Source organism: Arachis hypogaea, chromosome 8 (assembly GCF_003086295.3).
Source record: "Arachis hypogaea cultivar Tifrunner chromosome 8, arahy.Tifrunner.gnm2.J5K5, whole genome shotgun sequence".
Classification (NCBI taxonomy): domain Eukaryota; kingdom Viridiplantae; phylum Streptophyta; class Magnoliopsida; order Fabales; family Fabaceae; genus Arachis; species Arachis hypogaea.
Genome location: NC_092043.1, coordinates 47,976,322 through 47,995,139, shown reverse-complemented (window position 1 = coordinate 47,995,139; position 18,818 = coordinate 47,976,322). Strand labels below are relative to the sequence as shown.

The 18,818-nt window shown below is 34.8% G+C and overlaps 3 protein-coding genes across 3 annotated transcripts; 2 read left to right on the top strand and 1 right to left on the bottom strand.

The window, feature by feature from the left end:
- The first annotated feature begins 301 nt into the window (after positions 1–301).
- On the top strand, positions 302–7,685 carry LOC112707966 (beta-galactosidase 10). Its single transcript, XM_025760029.3, has 19 exons — positions 302–749; positions 1,209–1,304; positions 1,607–1,719; positions 1,796–1,862; positions 1,980–2,072; positions 2,176–2,319; positions 2,593–2,681; positions 3,177–3,282; positions 3,377–3,464; positions 3,647–3,765; positions 4,050–4,214; positions 4,579–4,775; positions 5,178–5,287; positions 5,377–5,486; positions 5,722–5,829; positions 5,950–6,060; positions 6,162–6,376; positions 6,756–7,086; positions 7,192–7,685. Exons 1-19 carry the CDS (start codon positions 597–599, stop codon positions 7,300–7,302), a joined length of 2,526 nt encoding a protein of 841 aa, XP_025615814.1. The 5' UTR covers positions 302–596; the 3' UTR covers positions 7,303–7,685.
- A 1,032-nt stretch (positions 7,686–8,717) lies between these two features.
- On the top strand, positions 8,718–11,255 carry LOC112707963 (uncharacterized). The gene is made up of 3 exons (XM_025760026.3): positions 8,718–9,180; positions 9,508–10,207; positions 10,865–11,255. The coding sequence occupies exons 2-3, from the start codon at positions 9,596–9,598 to the stop codon at positions 11,075–11,077; spliced, it is 825 nt and encodes a 274-aa protein (XP_025615811.1). The 5' UTR covers positions 8,718–9,180; positions 9,508–9,595; the 3' UTR covers positions 11,078–11,255.
- Positions 11,256–13,110: 1,855 nt separating this feature from the next.
- On the bottom strand, positions 13,111–18,472 carry LOC112707962 (probable glucan 1,3-alpha-glucosidase). Its single transcript, XM_025760025.3, has 6 exons — positions 16,739–18,472; positions 15,638–15,911; positions 15,381–15,516; positions 14,375–14,585; positions 14,079–14,285; positions 13,111–13,862 (listed from the first exon to the last, which is right to left on the bottom strand). Exons 1-6 carry the CDS (start codon positions 18,311–18,313, stop codon positions 13,494–13,496), a joined length of 2,772 nt encoding a protein of 923 aa, XP_025615810.1. The 5' UTR covers positions 18,314–18,472; the 3' UTR covers positions 13,111–13,493.
- Between the last annotated feature and the right edge of the window lie 346 nt (positions 18,473–18,818).

Below are 18,818 nucleotides of genomic sequence, written 5' to 3'. Positions count from 1 at the left end.
GGAATAATAGATATACATTCACCAGCTTGAGGAAGAGTGTTGTAATTATTCTATAATTAGTACAACTTTGTTTATATTAGAATAGATTTGGTATTAGTATGATTTGTTTATGTTATGACCGATTTGGTAGTACAAATTTGTTTATATTAGAATAGATTTGGTATTAGTATGATTTGTTTATATTATAACAGATTTGGTATAGATTTGTTTTGAATAATTTTTATTACCTATTATTTTTTTTCTTTAATTAGGTTGTAAATAATCTTTATATTTTGTATGTAATCACTCTCTACGAAAAAATAATTCAAGAAAAATATTCAAAATATTCTTTTCAAGTGTATTAAAATTAAAATCTTAACTGTATATCCACTCAAATTTTTTCTACTTCACTAAGAAGTTTTATTTTGATTTTTGATTTTGCGTTAATTATTGTTGAACCACCTTAACGATTCAATTAACTAAACAGTGTAACACCTTGATCAACTTGCTTCAGCTCTCTTCTTCTTCTTCTTCTTTCTTCTTCTTCTATTAAAGAACACTCAGACTCTGCTCCAAATCTTCAATAATATCTTCTTCAACATCTCAAACAATAAAAAATGAAGCTTGGTTTCTTTCTCTGTCTGCTTTGTTCATTCACATTTCTTGCTTTGGGTTCCAATGTCAGCTACGATGGTCGCTCCCTCATCATTGATGGCCAAAGGAAGCTTCTTCTCTCTGCTTCCATTCACTACCCCAGAAGTGTTCCCGCTGTCAGTAACTCACACATTCAACATTCTAACTCTAAAGTTTCTAACTTTGCTTTTTGATTCAACATTCTAACTCTAAATTGGAGAGTGAAAACATTTTATTTTTCAATGTAAAAAAAAAAATCCTTTTTTATAGTCAAAACCACATTCTTCAAGGAATAAGCTTTGTGGGTTTTTTCTTTTATTTATTTATTTATTTTTTGGGTTATTGAAGAGGGATCTTATGTTAGTTACTACTTTTGCTTATTTGCTTATTTGCTAGAATTCGGAGGGAACTAATATGAATGCAGCTTTTTAGAGTGTCTTTCAATGTCAGTTTATGCACATTCAGTGTTTATTGATCTGTAGTTGAATTGAACTCTGTTTGTTATTATATATGATTCAGCATTTTTTTTTCTTTTTTTGAACTTGTGATGAGTAATTTCAGTACTTTGTGTATGTGACATACTGTGATTGTGGCAGATGTGGCCAAGTCTTGTTCAAACAGCTAAGGAAGGAGGGATAGATGTCATAGAAACCTATGTTTTCTGGAACGGTCATGAGCTTTCTCCAGGAAATGTGAGTAAGATGATGAAGTAACTTAGATAGTTAGATGCATTATTACTTGTTAGCATGGTTATCAAACTCGGTGAACTCGATGAGGTTAAGCAAACTTGAATCAGAGAACTCGACTCGTAAATTTGACTGATGATCGAAACAGTTAAACTGGTGTACCTGTAGAAGTTTACAAGTTAGTTAACTCGAGAGTTTGATAACCTTGATTGTTAGCTGCAACATACTCTTAAAGAGTCCTATAGCTTATACTGAGATTGAAGAAAATTTGAGACTTTCTTTTCTCCTCTCTTATGATGAAATGTTAGTATTACTTTGGAGGGCGATTCGATCTAGTCAAGTTTGTGAAGATTGTCCAGCAGGCTGGAATGTACTTGATTCTTCGGATAGGGCCGTTTGTTGCAGCGGAATGGAATTACGGGTAAGTAACGACTGTTTTTCACTACTGTTTTGTAGCAATATGAAAAATGGAACTAAACAAAAGCTGTATTTTACAGTGGTGTACCGGTATGGTTGCATTATATTCCGGGCACAGTGTTCCGGACATACAATCAGCCTTTTATGGTATGTGAGAATGACCTTCAATTGTAACTCAAAATTCTGTATTCATTTATTTAATTGTAGCACACACAAAAAAAATTGTGATCTCTTTAACATAGTTAGCTTTTTCTTGGGGTTTAGTCTCATATGCAGAACTTTACAACATACATAGTGAATCTTATGAAACAAGAGAAGCTTTTTGCGTCGCAAGGGGGTCCTATTATCTTATCCCAGGCAAGTATAGCTATAAACACTTTGATTTGTTTTCAATGGTTTGTATTCTACTTTGTACATATATAATCCAATGACTCAATTTAGAATCTTCACAATATTGCAGATAGAAAATGAGTACGGATACTATGAAAATTTTTATAAGGAGGACGGTAAGAAGTATGCAATGTGGGCTGCAAAGATGGCTGTTGCTCAGAATACCGGTGTCCCGTGGATAATGTGCCAGCAATGGGATGCTCCAGATCCTGTGGTATGACTATAAATTTGTAAAATCAACCTGGATTCATGTTGCTTGTTGCAAGAAGATATTCAAAGTTACCAATCATAAATAATAAATGCGACACTATATAATATATATGTTATCTTGAATCAATATGTTGCAGCCGATGCAATTCAGCTTTATTGTACTGCACAATTCTTAGATTTTTGTTATTTATATGAATATAAGTTTTCTTTTCTTTTGTATTTCTATAGTGCTAGTCACATTTAAGTGATACACTGACTGTTCACAATTCTTTTGCAGATAGATACCTGTAACTCATTCTATTGTGACCAATTTAAACCTACTTCTCCAAATAGGCCAAAAATTTGGACCGAGAACTGGCCTGGATGGTATGCTGGATCCATTTTTAACTTGCTCCTTGTAGTCCATTATTCATGTTTTTGCATAAAAGTTGTACATTTTACCATGTCATAGTGACATGTATTTATCATGAGTAATTTATTTATTGAGTAAATTCAGATGTACAAATTTTTTATTTTTGACAATTATTTATCAAATCAAAGTGAGAATTAGTGCAGCTACTAAAATAGATATGTATGCCAAAATTTTCAGTTAATTATTATATAAATAATACTTCATGGATTTTAAGTTATCATCTTCTGCTAAAGATGAGACGATTCATGGTCATTTTCAATTTTTGATTATGTTGCCTGTAGAATTTATTAAGAACAAAACTGTGAGGATATTTTTCTTTTTTAGCCTTATTTTATCTTGAGTTAGAAGAGTTGAAGTTGTGCATACATTTATAACTTTCTTTTGATCTTGCAAAAGGGGAAAGTATTTCATGTTTAATGACCTGTGTTGTGGTCTTCTACTAATTTAAGGTTCAAAACTTTTGGTGGAAGAAATCCTCACCGGCCAGCTGAAGATGTGGCATATGCAGTTGCTCGTTTCTTCCAGAAAGGTGGAAGTGTGCAAAACTACTACATGGTATTACCATTAAAATATCTTGCATCTAAATGCTATGCCATATACTTTATTTTTCTCTAATATTGGTTTTATTTATCTCAATCATGTTTACTAGTATCATGGAGGAACAAATTTCGGGCGCACAGCAGGTGGTCCATTCATTACTACAAGTTATGACTACGATGCCCCGATAGATGAGTACGGTAAGTCATCGAAATTTTGAAGTTTGTGTAAGGTTGTTTGGATAAGCTTCTCAAAAAAAAAATATATATATATATATTAGAATTCTCCAAATAAACAGTGTATGCTTAAGTCTCCTTATTGTGTTAGATGTCCTACCAATCAATGCTAAAGTTAATTTCATAAGCTTATCATATTTTTGCAGGGTTACCTAGATTCCCGAAATGGGGACATCTTAAGGAGCTTCACAGAGCTATCAAGTTATGTGAGCCTGTATTGCTTAATGGCAAAGCAGTTAATATCACCCTTGGTCCTTCTGTGGAGGTACTTCCCTTCCTTTAAGCATTTACACTTAGTTCTGTTTTCGAGTAGACGATCAATAATGAAGGTGAAAAGAAAGGAGAACTATAGAGGATCTTTTACCATTGCCATTATTTTCTGTCTTCACTTGCTTATTCAAATTATTTAATCATAATCTGAGGTTGCATTTCTTTGCTTATTTGTTTTTGCTCTCACATTCCTTCTTCCATGTTGTATTTGATTTTGATGGTACTTAATAGTGTATTCATATGGAATTATAAGCCATTATGTGGTTACCACTGTACTAGGCCGATGTCTATACCGATGAATCAGGAGCATGTGCTGCCTTTATTGCAAACATTGACGACAAAAATGATAGGATGGTGGAGTTTCGCAATATGTCATATCACCTGCCGGCGTGGTCGGTTAGCATCCTTCCTGATTGCAAGAATGTAGTCTTTAACACGGCAAAGGTATGTTATTAATGTTCCTTCATCCCACCGACATCATTCCTTCACGAAGTAGCCTTGTTTTGTCTCTGTGTTCACAACTTCTACATAAAGAACTCAGTTCAGAGTTGATGCATTGCTCATAGTTTCAGTGATGTTTTCAGAAGTGTCCTTAAAAGTAGAACATTTTGCAAGTTCATCAATGATAACAGAATTCTGCATACATTGAGACACATTATATCAATCTTATGATTATCTTTCCTTAAAACCTTGGTGTATATGTATGCCAATATGACTGAAATAGAATAATGTAAAAGGTTTTAATGTGTTGATCTTATTATGTATTTCCTTTTCTATTCTGCACACTTAGCCATGAAATCTTCAACAGGTTTCTACTCAGACACACGTAGTTTCGATGATTGATGAGAATTTGCAGCAATCAGATAAAGGTGCAGTGACTTTCAAATGGGATGTATTGAAGGAGAATGCAGGGATCTGGGGGGAGGCAGACTTCGTTAAAACCGGTTTTGTCGACCTTATAAATACCACCAAAGATACCACTGATTATCTGTGGCACACAACAAGGTACTGATAGGATTAAGGGTACTGAGTTGTTTTCGGAACACCTAGGAATTTCTACCAAAATATGTTGGAATCATGGAAGTCAATAACTTATTATTAAATGTTTTATAAGATCTGCTTTTGCTTCTTCTTCTGGTAATGTTGGAGAGTTTCGGTTTCAATACATGTTAATAAAATTGATGAATACCACTACCAAGACATTATATTTTATGAATCCAATTTGGTTCTCTTTTAAAGCATAGGTGGGTTTGCATGTTCATAATATTGTCTATAGTTGCATGCTGCTTCGTTTCACACACTCATCTATCTATAATGTAAAATGCTCAGACATGTATAAATGAATTGAAATGTACTAGTAAAGTAAGTTGCCTTGTCGATTACGGCTAACTTTTGTGTTTATGGCAGTATATATGTTGGTGAACATGAAGGGTTCCTAAAGAATGGAAGCAAACCAGTTCTTCTAATAAATTCCACTGGTCATGCTCTCCATGCATTCGTGAATCAGGAGTACCAAGGTTACTCTCTGATAAATCTAATAATTATGAAGGTATTTGGAATTAAATTTAAATGGAATCTCAGAGTTTAAACCATTTTCTTGTTTCAGGTACCGGAACTGGAAATGGCACACACTCGCCATTCTTTTTCAAGAATCCTATTCCTCTGAGGGCAGGGAAGAATGAGATTGCTTTATTATGCTTGACCGTTGGCTTACCGGTGAGTTGCTTGCTCCTTAAGAGATTCCTTAACTACCCTGATGCTTGGAATTCAGTGGCAAAAAATGTTAATAGAAATTTGAAAAGCTCTGTTAAATTTACTCTTCATTAGTTTGAAGTTTTAAATTATAAGTACTAGCAGTTAACTACCTTTGACACAATAGTTATTGTAGAATGATTTGTTGTCATTCCCACTAATTGACTTGAGTTCTTGCCATGATTTTCTGATGTTTTAGACTGCTGGACCATTTTACGACTTCGTCGGAGCAGGACTGATAAGTGTAAAGATTAAGGGATTCAACAATGGGACAGTAGACTTGTCTTCTAGTGCCTGGAGTTACAAGGTATTTTTGCTCTTACATTATCCGATTATCAATCATTCGTAGAAACATGAGTATGGTATCAAAAATGAAAATTTCTATTACCCTTTTGTCCTACATCTCCTATATTTCTTGCTTTGCCAGATCGGAATACAAGGAGAACAACTGAAGTTATACCAGGGAGACGGGTCGAGTAGTGTTAAGTGGACAACCACATCCAAACCACCTAAAGGGCAGGCATTAACATGGTACAAGGTAGCCAAGTTTCTTTATTTTTGGCATTAACTATGGAAACTGTCATTTTTTTATTTAATGTTGTGTTTTTCAGTTAGTATTCTAATCACTTGGTCATGCAGGCCGTCGTGGATGCTCCGTCCGGGGATGAACCAATTGGATTAGATATGTTGCATATGGGAAAGGGTCTAGCTTGGTTAAATGGAGAAGAAATCGGAAGATATTGGTCTCGGAATAGCGAGTTCGAGGAAAAAGACTGTGTACAAGAATGTGATTACAGAGGCAAATTCCTCCCTGACAAATGTGACACTGATTGTGGAAAGCCTACACAGAAATGGTAACACTATATGCATTAGTAAGGTTCACAAATCCAAGGGTACATTACACCAACTTTCGCTATGGTAAACGATATTACATATGACACCTCTCGATTAGTACAAACATGATAAGAACATGTCAACACGACAAATCGAGGGATGTCATGTGTAATATTATCCCCTATCTCGGTAGAGGTTGATGTAATTTACCCCAAATTTAAATGCACTGTTTTTTTTCCCTTTGATTTCATAACTAAAAGTGGATGGAAGAGTTCTGTGGAAACCTTCACAAATATGAGATATATTCCAAGAAAATACTAACATAAGTTGTGAAGAAAAGAAACTAGAAACTAGAAAGCATTCATGATTCACCATAACTATAAAAACTATTCTCTTTAGGTATCATGTTCCAAGGTCTTGGTTCAAGCCATCCGGGAACATTCTTGTTATTTTCGAGGAGAAAGGCGGAGATCCAACAAAGATTAAGTTCCTTAGGCGTAAAGTAACCGGCGCATGTGCCAATGTTGCCGAGGATTACCCTTCTATTGGACTTGATTCTCAGGGTGAAGATAAAATCAACAAGAACACTCCTTTTGCCCGTTTAACATGCCCCGGAAACACAATCATATCCTCAGTGAAATTTGCTAGCTTTGGAACCCCTACTGGAAAATGTGGATCTTACCTTTTGGGAAGTTGCCATGATCCCAATAGTAGCACAGTTGTTGAAAAGGTATGCATTTTTCGCAACTTATTTCGCATCACATTCGATATATTCTTAAAAGATTTTGTGATTGATTCATTACAATGTTGATCCTTATATGATTCACTGCTGCAGGCATGCCTAAACAAAAACGATTGCGTCGTAAAACTAACCAAAGAGAATTTCAATAACAATCTGTGTCCTGGTTCATCAAGGAAACTTGCAGTGGAAGCTATTTGCAGCTGATCAATTCCAAGACAAGAAGAGTTGATTGGAATTTGGAACACTGCTTTTTACACAATTTATTTATTTTTACCAGCTTAGCTACACAAAGAAGCAGAAGCATTTTTTCTTGTATTAATATTAAATATAAACATATGGCAGGGAAATATCCATTATTGTATTTTCTTAGCATCCATGAGGGTCTGAAACTGCACATTTTGATTAACCAGTAATGTGAGAGGAGTTCAGTCCTTTAGGGTGTGCCTATATGTTAGTGTTATTTTGCAATTGAATTGATTTGTAGAACATGATAGTGTGGGAGTGAGAGTGTGAGACCAACAAGTACAAGCTTAAATCTTAAAATGTGGTTGCATTATCTATTCATATGATGATGATGTTGATGCAAATCGTTTTCATAGGATTTAGAATTCTCCCATTAAGATCTAACATTGTAAATATACATGGAACAAACTTTTAACTTTTAATCAGTGAATATTAGTAATTTAGAATTTAAGATGATCAAAGTAATTAAAAAAAAATTAATTACCTAATATTACTCGGGTTAGTTTGATTAAATTACCTATTTGGAGAATTCTTTACATAATTTTGGTGAACGTTTTGAATACTATACAATTTTTATCTGGAAAAAACCACAAGAAATTATTAAATAATAATAATAAATAATAATTTATACCTATAGAGTCTAATATAAGTGGTAATTGCTTGGGTCACTTGAGTAGGATTGACAGTATTAATTCTATTTGTGGATATTCAATTTGATTCAATCCGTTCGAATAGAATTGATAATTTAACCCGCGACGAATTAAGTTGAAAATAGAACGATTGAGTTATGGGTAGAATTGGATATGAGTTTAATCCTAACTTTATTCGACCTATTTGCACCTTTATCTATTATAGTATGTAATTTAAAAATTATTATACATGTATATTGAAGTTGATGAAGACTGAATTCACATCTTTTATCTTTGGCAATTTTAATATGAATTTTATTATGATGTTCTTACTTTTAATGTGATTAACTTAATTTTATATTTTTAATTTTATTAGTATGTTTATAAAATATAAAATAATTAAATATTATATTTAATTAAAAAAATTAATTTATTACGAATAATTAAATAAGATTGGGTGTGAATTTTTAGGATACAAATAAGATTCAAATAGAAAGATTTTTAATCCAGAAAATAAAATTAAATTAAATTTTAAAAAAAATTAAATTTACAAATAAAATTAAGACAAGTCTAAATCTTTCTCTATTCTACTCATTTCCAATCCGACGCTTAAAACATCAGATTGTCAGCTTTGAGACTATGGATACTTAAAAGATTTATTTGTATATTTGGTCTTTTTCAAGTGACGTGCATGTTTAGAATAGCAATTTTGTTAGATAACTAACTAGAAATGCTAGTTATTTATATTTTTTCTAGGAGAAATATATACATATAAAGAGAATTGAAATAATTGAATCCATCCATTTTTTTTCTTTTTCATTTATAAGATTTGAATCTAATATCATTTATTATAACTTAAAATCTTAAATAACTTACCAACTCAATCATTTTAATTTCACATTATATTTTTTTAAAATTATAACATTAAAAAGAAAATGGATTAAGTAGCTAGAAACATCGAAAATGCAAGAAGTGAACACACTTCATGAGTAGGCAAGTGTCATGCATGCAACATTACACGTTACAACGTTACCTTATGTCTCTTATTATTCCAAGGACCGTACACCACTCTTCTCTCCCTATCAACACTCACCAATGCTAACGGCAATGCTTCATTCTTGAATCATCTTCTTCTCTTTCTCTTCTCTTCACTTCTCTTCTGACGATTTAATTTTCTGTTTCCAGTTTTCATTCTCTATTGGCCTATTGGGTATGTTTTATTTTTATATATATTGTTATTGCACTTAGCTATATATATACCTGCATTTAATTGATTTATATTTATATTTTATAGTCTTAATTAATTACATGTGATGATTGATGATGATGAAGCCAGAAATATCAAAATTGAATTGTTAGTTCTGTCAAATAACATGCATTATTGTGATTATATCTTTAATTTATGTCATGTCACAATCAGAATTCAGAAGCACAATTTTTGTAATCTGATTATAAGTTAAGTCAGATTTTAATGATATATCACTGGCATCCTTCTACCTGTTTGTGAAAATGCCTCTTTTTAAATTCTTTTCCCCAGATTTTTGTGTCAAGGAACATAGGACTGACCAACCTCGTACAAATCAAATCAACATTTGTGGCATAATCAAGCAAAAAAGAAAGAAAAAATGTCAGGTGTGTCCCTAGCTACCGCTCCTACAGTAGTGTCAGAACAAAAAGTGGCTACAACAGAAGGAACAAGCACAAACCAGAAAACTCCTGCAAAACCTTCTGGGGGCATAATGGGGTCACTGAGAATGATAGAACTTCAACTTGTTGCATTCATATTAGTTTTCTCAGCAAGTGGACTTGTTCCAATTCTTGATCTTATCTTCCCTGCATTTGCAACTCTATACATATTAGCACTCTCACAATTTGCATTCCCATCACATGAATCTTCATCATCATCATCATTTCAGCAAGAGATCTTTAAGGGTAGCAAGTTGTTTAGGATGTATGTGATTGTTGGAACAGCAGTGGGTTTGTTCTTGCCATTGGCTTATGTTCTTGGTGGATTTGCAAGAGGGGATGAGCATGCTGTGAGGTCAGCGACACCACATTTGTTCTTGTTGTCATGTCAGATTCTCACTGAGAATGTTATTAGTGGATTGTCTTTGTTTTCACCTCCGGTGAGGGCGCTGGTGCCCATGATTTACACTGTCAGGAGGATCTTTGTTGATGTTGATTGGATTCATGATGTTTGGCTTAACAAGACTTTGTCTGCAACTGCAAGCCTTCAGGTAATTTGATTTGCTCCATAGTTTCTTTGATAGATAGGACTTTTAGGATCCAACGATTGAAACAATGTTTAACTCTATTTTTGTCATACAACATTAATATATAAGGTGTCATGTTGGCTAGAATATTTAGTGTCATATTTCTTATACCTTTGTTTAAGGTGTAATATCACTCTAAAGTTCAAGGGAAAGTGGTGTATATTTTTATAAAACAAAAGGGTATCATGAGTGATATCTTAATTTTAACAGAAACGAACCGACGTATAAAGAGTCTCACTGTAGACCTGATACGTGATCAGGCTCAATGACGTCATTCGATCCATGTAATCAACCCAGCCTAGTAGGATAAGACTTTGTTGTTGTTGTTGTTGTTATAATGGAAATGAACCGTTAGCTTGTTGATCATTGGTTTTCGATATCCTAGTTGTGCTTATCCATTTATTGCATCCACAAAAGAACACACTAGATTCTAGTTTATTATTTCAGAATTTTGACAAAAATGCACATGAATAGAATATCTGATACTGTACCGACTCGGTTTGCATTCTATCTAATGATTAAGATTAACTCTCACTTCATATGTACAAGTAACATTTTCCATTTTTGATATGTTAGCAAATATATGTGGAAATGAATTTGAAAAACTGTTGAATAATGCAGGACATAATATGGTATTGGTTTGGGAAGGGTCTTGCAGTGGCAAACTTGGGATATTTCTCCATGAATCTGTTTTTTTTCTTGATACCAAGGTTCCTTCCCAGAGCTTTTGAGAAGTATTTGCAACAGAAGGGAGAGATTTATGCCAAGTCAGCAGAGGAAAAGAGGTCTTCACCAATCACCAAATCCCAATCTTCAGAGAAGAAGACAGAATAAACATAACTCGGTTTTGAAACAGATATAGCATTTTTTTGCCCCTCTTTCCCTTTAATTACAATGATAATGGATGAACCAAGACCTAAAGTAACTTAACTATTTATGATGGTTTTGGTCCTTATGGACGAATTTATATATATCATACAGGATCACTAATCTAAATGTTGGATTTACTTTATTCTTTCCCTTTCCCTTTAAGTGTGTGTTTGTTTGATACTTCTCCTTAAAAATTGAAAATGAATTTTGAGACAAAACTGAAATGATGTAATTGCAAAACCAATTAAATATGATGAGATGATTTAGAATTTTACTCTTGTCTCCTATGTGTGATGCTTGTAATGGTATTTTAATCTTATTCTATCCTGAACTCATATATATAGGGAGTTTTTTATGTGTTGGATGCTTTTCAGTCTCTAGAGAGATTACAGTAAGGTTTGCCTTTTTAACAGGATCCTGCTTAAAATAAAAGTTCAGACTTGGCTTGAATATAAAGAATGATATTTATTTCAAAAAATGAAATCCAAAACCAAGATCAAAGTTTCAAAATCCTAATGAAGTTTAGGGCAAACAATGAACTAGATTTTTTTGACAGTGACCATAACCGAGCTACTTGAAGAATATAGCATGAAAGTGGTTATGAAGATAGGGAAGATTAAAGGAGAAATTAGAGTATGGATTTTGTCGGCTGGTATAGGACTTCTGTTGTGTTTCTTTACAATTATGTTCCTAGCATTTAAACGGTAGAATTGAGGTTTGATTTGGTCTCGGGTTGAGATGAATTGGAATGAACATAGTAGACATATGAGTTCATGCTAATTCATTATAACTGTTTCATGAACATAAGTAACAAAGTAAACCTAGCTATTACCAAAATACTATAACTATGTTCTAAAAAAGAGTGTAGTGCACATGGTTTATATAACAGTATTTAACACAACAAACATTCTTTAATCCAAGCCATCTTAGGTCCTAATTAGGTGTGAAATTACTACTGCCACTAGAGAGTCTATTTGTTTGTGCTCCAAGTCTTGGAGTCGGTATAAATTGCATGAATCTTGTAGCACTGTGCATGGTCTCTTGGTTAACAATAGGCCTACTTGAGGGGTTACTCATTGAAGGAGGCCTGATGTTATTGAATAGAGTTGAAGGATGCCTCTTTGAGTTCTTTCTTTTGGTCAGCCTCTTGCTATTGGAGGGCCTATTCTGCAGTGAAAATCTGATTGGTGGTGGTTTTGTAGGTGCCAGATGAATTAGAGGTTGGTGGTTTTGAAGAGGAAACAGTGGAGTCGGATTTGATATCACCTGGTTAGAGAGAAAATAATTGCAAAAACTTATTAAAACTATGAGATATTGCTTAAAGATAAAATAAATAACATGAAGAAGTAAAATATGACTAAATCAAATGGAATAGTTAAAATCACCATAGATGGCATTTAACAGGTGCTGCTGGTTTTACTGCTGCTGGTCCTGCTTCTTTGGCTGCAGCCATGCCATCTTTTTTTTTTTTTTGGCTGCACCCATGTCATCACACAAATTGCCGTTTGGTTATAAATGTTAAACAGAGTAAATCTTTCATAGTTACAAAATTTATTGTCAATATTGTCAGCGCCTCGATCTTTCATAATAAAAAATGATTATTTACTCGTAAAACTAAATACAAAAACTTTCTATACCTTAGTTGTACAATGATTGGACAAGAAATCAAGAATGGTTCTTCTTCTAGCATTATTGATTTTGTAATAGCCACGTGCAGAGGTGCTAACGGAATTATCTATTTATATTTATACACCAAATTACATATGGTCTACTGTTAAGTTCGTAGAAATTTTAAAGAGATGGTTATATATACTTTAGTTTTTCTTTTCTGTGATTTTAAAATTAAATAAAATTTGATCAACCTAGAAATGATCACATTTTATCTATATAACATTTGTTACGTTGATATTTTTCCTCAATTAGCACATTTCGGCAGCGTTAATGCGTTATATGTATACCCAACTTTCAAGTCACGTCAACTATTTTAACAAACAAAATTTTAAGTGAAAATTGAAATCCATTTAGTATAGATGATTAAGTTTGCATAAACCTAAACTAACCAAGTTATAAAATTGATCACATCAGCTTTCTCAAGAAACAACCATGAGCAAGAGAGCACCATTCCGGAGGATGAAAAATTTTCCTTATCAAACTGATTCTCGTAGAAAACAACGGTGTCTCAAAAGGTTATCAAATCCTACGTCATTAAACAAGGAAACTGAATTTGGTGCAGACATTCTTCAAGAATGTTGTTGACTTGTTTCCCTTTCTTGCCTCAACTTCTATAAGCATAGCTACAGAAACAGGGCAAATTTGGTTTTGCCCTCCAAGATTGATGATTGGGGATTAGATTCCTCACCTCAAAGTAACTTTGATTGCATCACAAAATTTTTATAGTCCAATCATCGGTGACACGGACATTAGGCTTGCGAATGGTCATTACTGCTGGTGAGTTTTTCCTTTGAACCCAGAATGGAGCGAGTTCAACATCAACCTTCTGATTTGAAGGTTCAACCAGAGCATTCTTTGAACCAGAAGCATGTCCTAACAGAATAATCCTCTCAATAACGGTGTTTACTGGATACCGAGCATTGCCATTGGAAGCAGGTGCGAGGTCTAAAGATGTAAGCTTGCCATCTTTGAAAATGAAACGCCTGTGGATATAGGCACCTTGCAGAAAATTAAAGCTGCTGCCATCATCAATGTATAGTTCACCTTCGGCTGCTTGAGAACTATTTAGAGCTATTACCTGTCAGACAACATCAGAAATTTTATCACGATAAAAGTAGCAATCCATTTTACATTAAACTCATTCAAATATTCCACAGCAATATTTGCTCACAATGGCAATATGGCATACAATGTTCAAAATGTTCCTGTTGAATAGAAAAACAATAGTCCAAGACCAAGTATAAGCATTCAAGCATATTAACAAGAATTGCAGAAAATCAGCATGAATACATACCAGAGTATAAGGATCATTTGTCATCTGAGTGGAACTTCTCCTAAATCGGTCTTTCCTTGTTATAATGGTTCCAGCTCTCATGAAGACAGGAATGCTCTCTTCTGTAACAGCCAACTTGTGTGTTGCCTCTCCCTTGTATACATTTCCGGTTCTAAAGTCATACCAGGATTCTTTTCCAGGCAAATACACTGAAGTTTGTTTAGCTCGCTGCCATCCATAAGCATTGTAAAATCTTCAGTCGGGAACCACAAAAATGAAGGAAACAAATGATTTTACTGAAAAACTAACTAAAGCACCTCAGTGTATATCCCCTGCACTAATAGACTGTTTCCAATCATGAAAGCTTCATCATTGCTGAAGGTAGCTTCCTCAGATGGGAATTCCATCCACAATGGACGCATAACAGGAACACCAGTAGTGTTAGCCTCCCTGAATAATGTATAGTAATATGGAAGCAGTGCATAGCGAACATGTATTGCATCCCTAATCAACTCTGTATTTCGTTCTCTGCATAACACGAGGATCACTAAATCATAATGTTGACAAACAAAATTAATCAAATCAGAAATGTTGAGAAATTGTTTGTTTAACTCTAGTAAGGAGGATCTCTTAAGCTGTCATCTTATAATACTATACTTCCCTGTCTTGATGACATTCTTTAAAAAAATAAAATAAAATAAAAATAAATATGAGAAAATTAAAAAAAGATTTCACACAATATCAGGCACAATTTGATAATCAAGACAATCGAATTATGACAAATTTAGGCAGAATTGCTACATATCAACTCCCTTCATGTTTGCATCACCCAGTTAGGGAGATCAGGAGATGAAGCCAAATGGGAGTTGTTGTGAATTTTAGTGGACATCTATTTATAATATACTGATTTAAAGTTTGATATACAATGTAGCTCCGATTCATTTACATCTAAAGTGGGATAGTATTTCTGTGGAGAACTTTATTTCTAGAGTACAGATAGCCTAATTTAATATATACCCTTTTAGAAACAATTTAGTAATATTTCATATAGTGTGCTCCAATTCATTTATAAATCTAAAGTGACAGAATATTTTTTTTAGTCATTTATAAATCTAAAGTGTCAATGAAAAAAAACGAAAAAAGAAAAAAAAATCAGTCACTTCACTTCAATAGGTTATTGCATGATTTAATATGAATTTCACTCATTTTCAGCAGTGGATGGCTCGTAATAAAAGAAAAGTAAGGCTGCTTACTACTAATTACCAAAAGAAAAGGATTTATTTTACTTAAGAAAAAGAAAGTCTTAAAGTAAAGCAATCTTACCCAAACAACCATGGTTCTCGTCTTTTGGTATCATGATGAGCATGGGCCCTAAAGAAAGGATAGAAAGCTCCTAGCTGATACCACCGAACCAATAATTCGGGCTCAGGATTCCCAAAAAAGCCACCAACATCAGCACCTATATAACATACATGAGATATGATCATCTGAATGACATATTGTGCTAATACCTAATACTGAGAATAAATATCCGAAATAAATAGAAATAATTAATACTTCATGAGAAGGATGGTACCAACCAGAGAATGACACCCCAGCAAGACCAAGGGTCAAAACCATTGGAACAGAAACTCTTAGGTGATCCCACTCGGCAGTGTTGTCCCCAGTCCAAATTGCTCCGTACCTTTGAGTTCCAGCAAATAATGCTCTCGACAGAACGAATGGCCTGTCTTTCCCATCACCACGTTTTACCAGCCCTTCAGATGTTGCCATGTGGAAGTAGTATCCATAGGCATTGTGCACCTCACGGTGCTCCACACCTCCGATGTGTAAAGCATCTCTAGGCATTGTCACCTGGATACAAAGCAACCAACCACATCTTTGATTTGCATATCTCCAAGAGGACATTATAAGATGAAAATCTCAATAGACATGTCGCAAAAGAACAGTGGAGCAGGAAATATGGATTACATGGAACCCATAGATCCATGCTCTACTTTTCAAATGACAACAAACCTTAAAACATTATAAATAGACATGAGAAATGAACATCCATAGATACTTGTATAAGATAGCAGAACAAGTTAGACCACATTGTTGGATATCTCAGAATCAAACTTTCTACAATATTTTAGCCCCAATATTATCCTATATATTGATTGACTCCTCAATCACCAAGGGAGATTTAGTTTTTATTCTCCAGCCTCTTCCAGTTGAGGCAATTTGCTACAGAAGCTACACTAACAGTTTATTGCCATAACAACAAATGATACAAAGCATCGTGGTGGAATAAAAATTGGGAAGAAGCTATTGGCCTCTAATACTATTGAGTTGTGATATATGCATATCATCTTTGTTGGCCTTATAGAGATAACATATGCCAGTCTATGCGTGCATGAACCATTTAAAATCTTATTGATTTTCCTAGCATATAAGCGGAATACCAGTCTTCTATTTAGAGGCTCATATGATCATTATTACATTGCTTAGATAATTATGATGAAATGGGTTTGTTGATCAGTGATTAGTTCCCTACAAATATATGAATACTATTCCTTTTCCTAAATCCAAATGCATGAAATCATCAATGTGCCATGAAATACATTGCATAAGTACATCCAGAACATAATCAAAACAATGAAACCAAAATAGCAAGTACGCCCCTGAAATATCTCACATACCTCAGGACCATTGAAGACCGAAGGCTCGTTCATGTCGTTCCATATATAGAGTGAAGGAGTTGAACCAACATAATTCTGATAAGAGAACTTATCACCCCACCAAGACCTAATCTCCGGGCTCAACATATCGAGGTACGAAGACGAGCCAGGCCAGCACCATCCATCATAGTCATTGCCACTAGAATCCTTAACATAATACCCCTTCTCAGTTGCCTCCTTGTGCAAAGGAAATGAATTGTCGCGCTTAATATGAGGATCCACAATGGTAACCATGTGCCTGCCCTTCGCAGCAATCTTCCTCTGCATCTCCTCAGGGTTAGGGAACAGCACATTGTCCCAAGTAAAATACTTCTTCCCATCAGTGTGCTCGATGTCAAGCCACAACACATCATAAGGTATATCAAACTCATCAAACTTAGAATCCACATGCTCCACATCCTCCTCGTCCCTATAGTTCCACCTACACTGATGATAAGCTGTCGAAAACAATTGTGGCATCGCCGGCATCCCCGTTACACTCGTGTACTGCTTCAGCACATCCTTAGGGGTAGGACCAACAAAGAAAAACGCATCCACAACACCAGCCTCACTCATCCAAAGCGTATCAACCCGGTTCTTGGGCAGCTTCGAAATCCCATTCTCCGCATCCCAGCCCGATCCAAGAACATCGATTTGCATTTCAGCAGCATTCAACCAGAAAAAACCAGAACTCCCCCTCTGCTTCCCATGCGAAAGCATGAACGGAACTGATCCGTATAGGCCGAAAGGTGAATCATGAATGTACTCGAAAACATCCAAATTGAATAGCCTATATGGTTCAGATTCTTCCACACCAGGCCCCTTCGTCGGCTTCAACGCGAGGCTCGTGGCATGTTCAGGGATTCCATACACAAAATCCGCGCCATGAAACGTGACATCGAAGCTAATCGACTGAGGACCGTAAGGTCGCTTATCGTGATGACTTCGGAAACTCTCTCCCCAATCGTCGCCTTCGCCTTTCACCTTCAATTGCTCGAAATCAAACAATCCGTGAGAGTTCATAGACACGACACGAGTGTTCCCATTCGATTTATCTCGAACAAAGACCTCGAAGGGATCGTGGCGGAGCACGGCGTCAAATCCATCAGAGACATAGACGACGGAGGAAGGAGAATCGTCACCGTCTAGGGTTTCCTGCGTGACGCGCTGGAGCCATAGCTTTGTGCTTTGAAACTCCGAAACGACGACGTCGGGGACGTGGAAGCGGGACTTGGGAGGGTTGAGGGAATGGTCCTCATCGATGGTTACGCGAACGACGCCGTTTTGGTATACGGAGAGAGAGAGGAGTAAAGGGTTTGTGTTTTGTTGGGTTTCTTCTTGTTTGGATTTAGCGACGAGTTTGGCAATGAGGTTTCCGTCGGAGATGGTGACGTCAGTGGCGATAAGAGGGGTGGAAGTGGATGAGGTTCGGGATCGGGCGCGTTTGCAGAAAGGGGTTTGGTGGCAGGTTCGGAACTCTTCTTTCTTCCAGGAATGGACGTGGTTGAAGAAGAGGAGGAAGAAGAGAAGAGGGAGGGTTTGGGTCTTGTTCTTCATGTTCTTTGTTCAGATCATGGAAATGGAGCTATGGTCTTACACTCAGTGTAACAGCATTCAGCAATCAACGTCTTCCTCATTCACTCTCACTCAGCCATGCCCTTGAGGGCATCTTTGTAATTTTCGTTTTCGGAAAGTAGTTTGGGTAGTTGTTGGCATGTTTTTTACTTGCATATCCATTGAATTACTACTTTCTATGTTAGGTAAAAAATTAATATAAATTAAATTTTAGAAATCATTTTAAAATTTTTAAAATATGTTAGAAATAATAAAATATCATAAAAATTCACGTACTTTATATAAAATTAATAATTAAACATATTAAATAATTTGATATATTTAATTAAATTATTATTTAATAATTTTTAGCTATTACTTTCGTATAAAAACAAATGTTGATAAATTTTTACTAGAATAAACATATTTTAATTATTTATAGTTAATAATTTAATTAATGTCCTACTTATATGCTTAACTCAATATGGTCTTAGGATTTATATGGGTG

Excerpts from the sequence above, each read along its gene's own strand:
- LOC112707962 (XM_025760025.3), bottom strand. The coding sequence starts at position 18,313 with ATGAAGAACAAGACCCAAACCCTCCCTCTTCTCTTCTTCCTCCTCTTC. Across the intron at positions 14,286-14,374 it reads TGCAGGGGATATACACTGAG|CGAGCTAAACAAACTTCAGT; the intron begins GTGCTTTAGTTA and ends TATGGATGGCAG. Across the intron at positions 13,863-14,078 it reads CAAATGATCCTTATACTCTG|GTAATAGCTCTAAATAGTTC; the intron begins GTATGTATTCAT and ends GTTGTCTGACAG.
- LOC112707966 (XM_025760029.3), top strand. The coding sequence starts at position 597 with ATGAAGCTTGGTTTCTTTCTCTGTCTGCTTTGTTCATTCACATTTCTT. Across the intron at positions 750-1,208 it reads ACCCCAGAAGTGTTCCCGCT|ATGTGGCCAAGTCTTGTTCA; the intron begins GTCAGTAACTCA and ends TGATTGTGGCAG. Across the intron at positions 6,377-6,755 it reads GGAAAGCCTACACAGAAATG|GTATCATGTTCCAAGGTCTT; the intron begins GTAACACTATAT and ends TATTCTCTTTAG.
- LOC112707963 (XM_025760026.3), top strand. The coding sequence starts at position 9,596 with ATGTCAGGTGTGTCCCTAGCTACCGCTCCTACAGTAGTGTCAGAACAA. Across the intron at positions 10,208-10,864 it reads CTGCAACTGCAAGCCTTCAG|GACATAATATGGTATTGGTT; the intron begins GTAATTTGATTT and ends TGAATAATGCAG.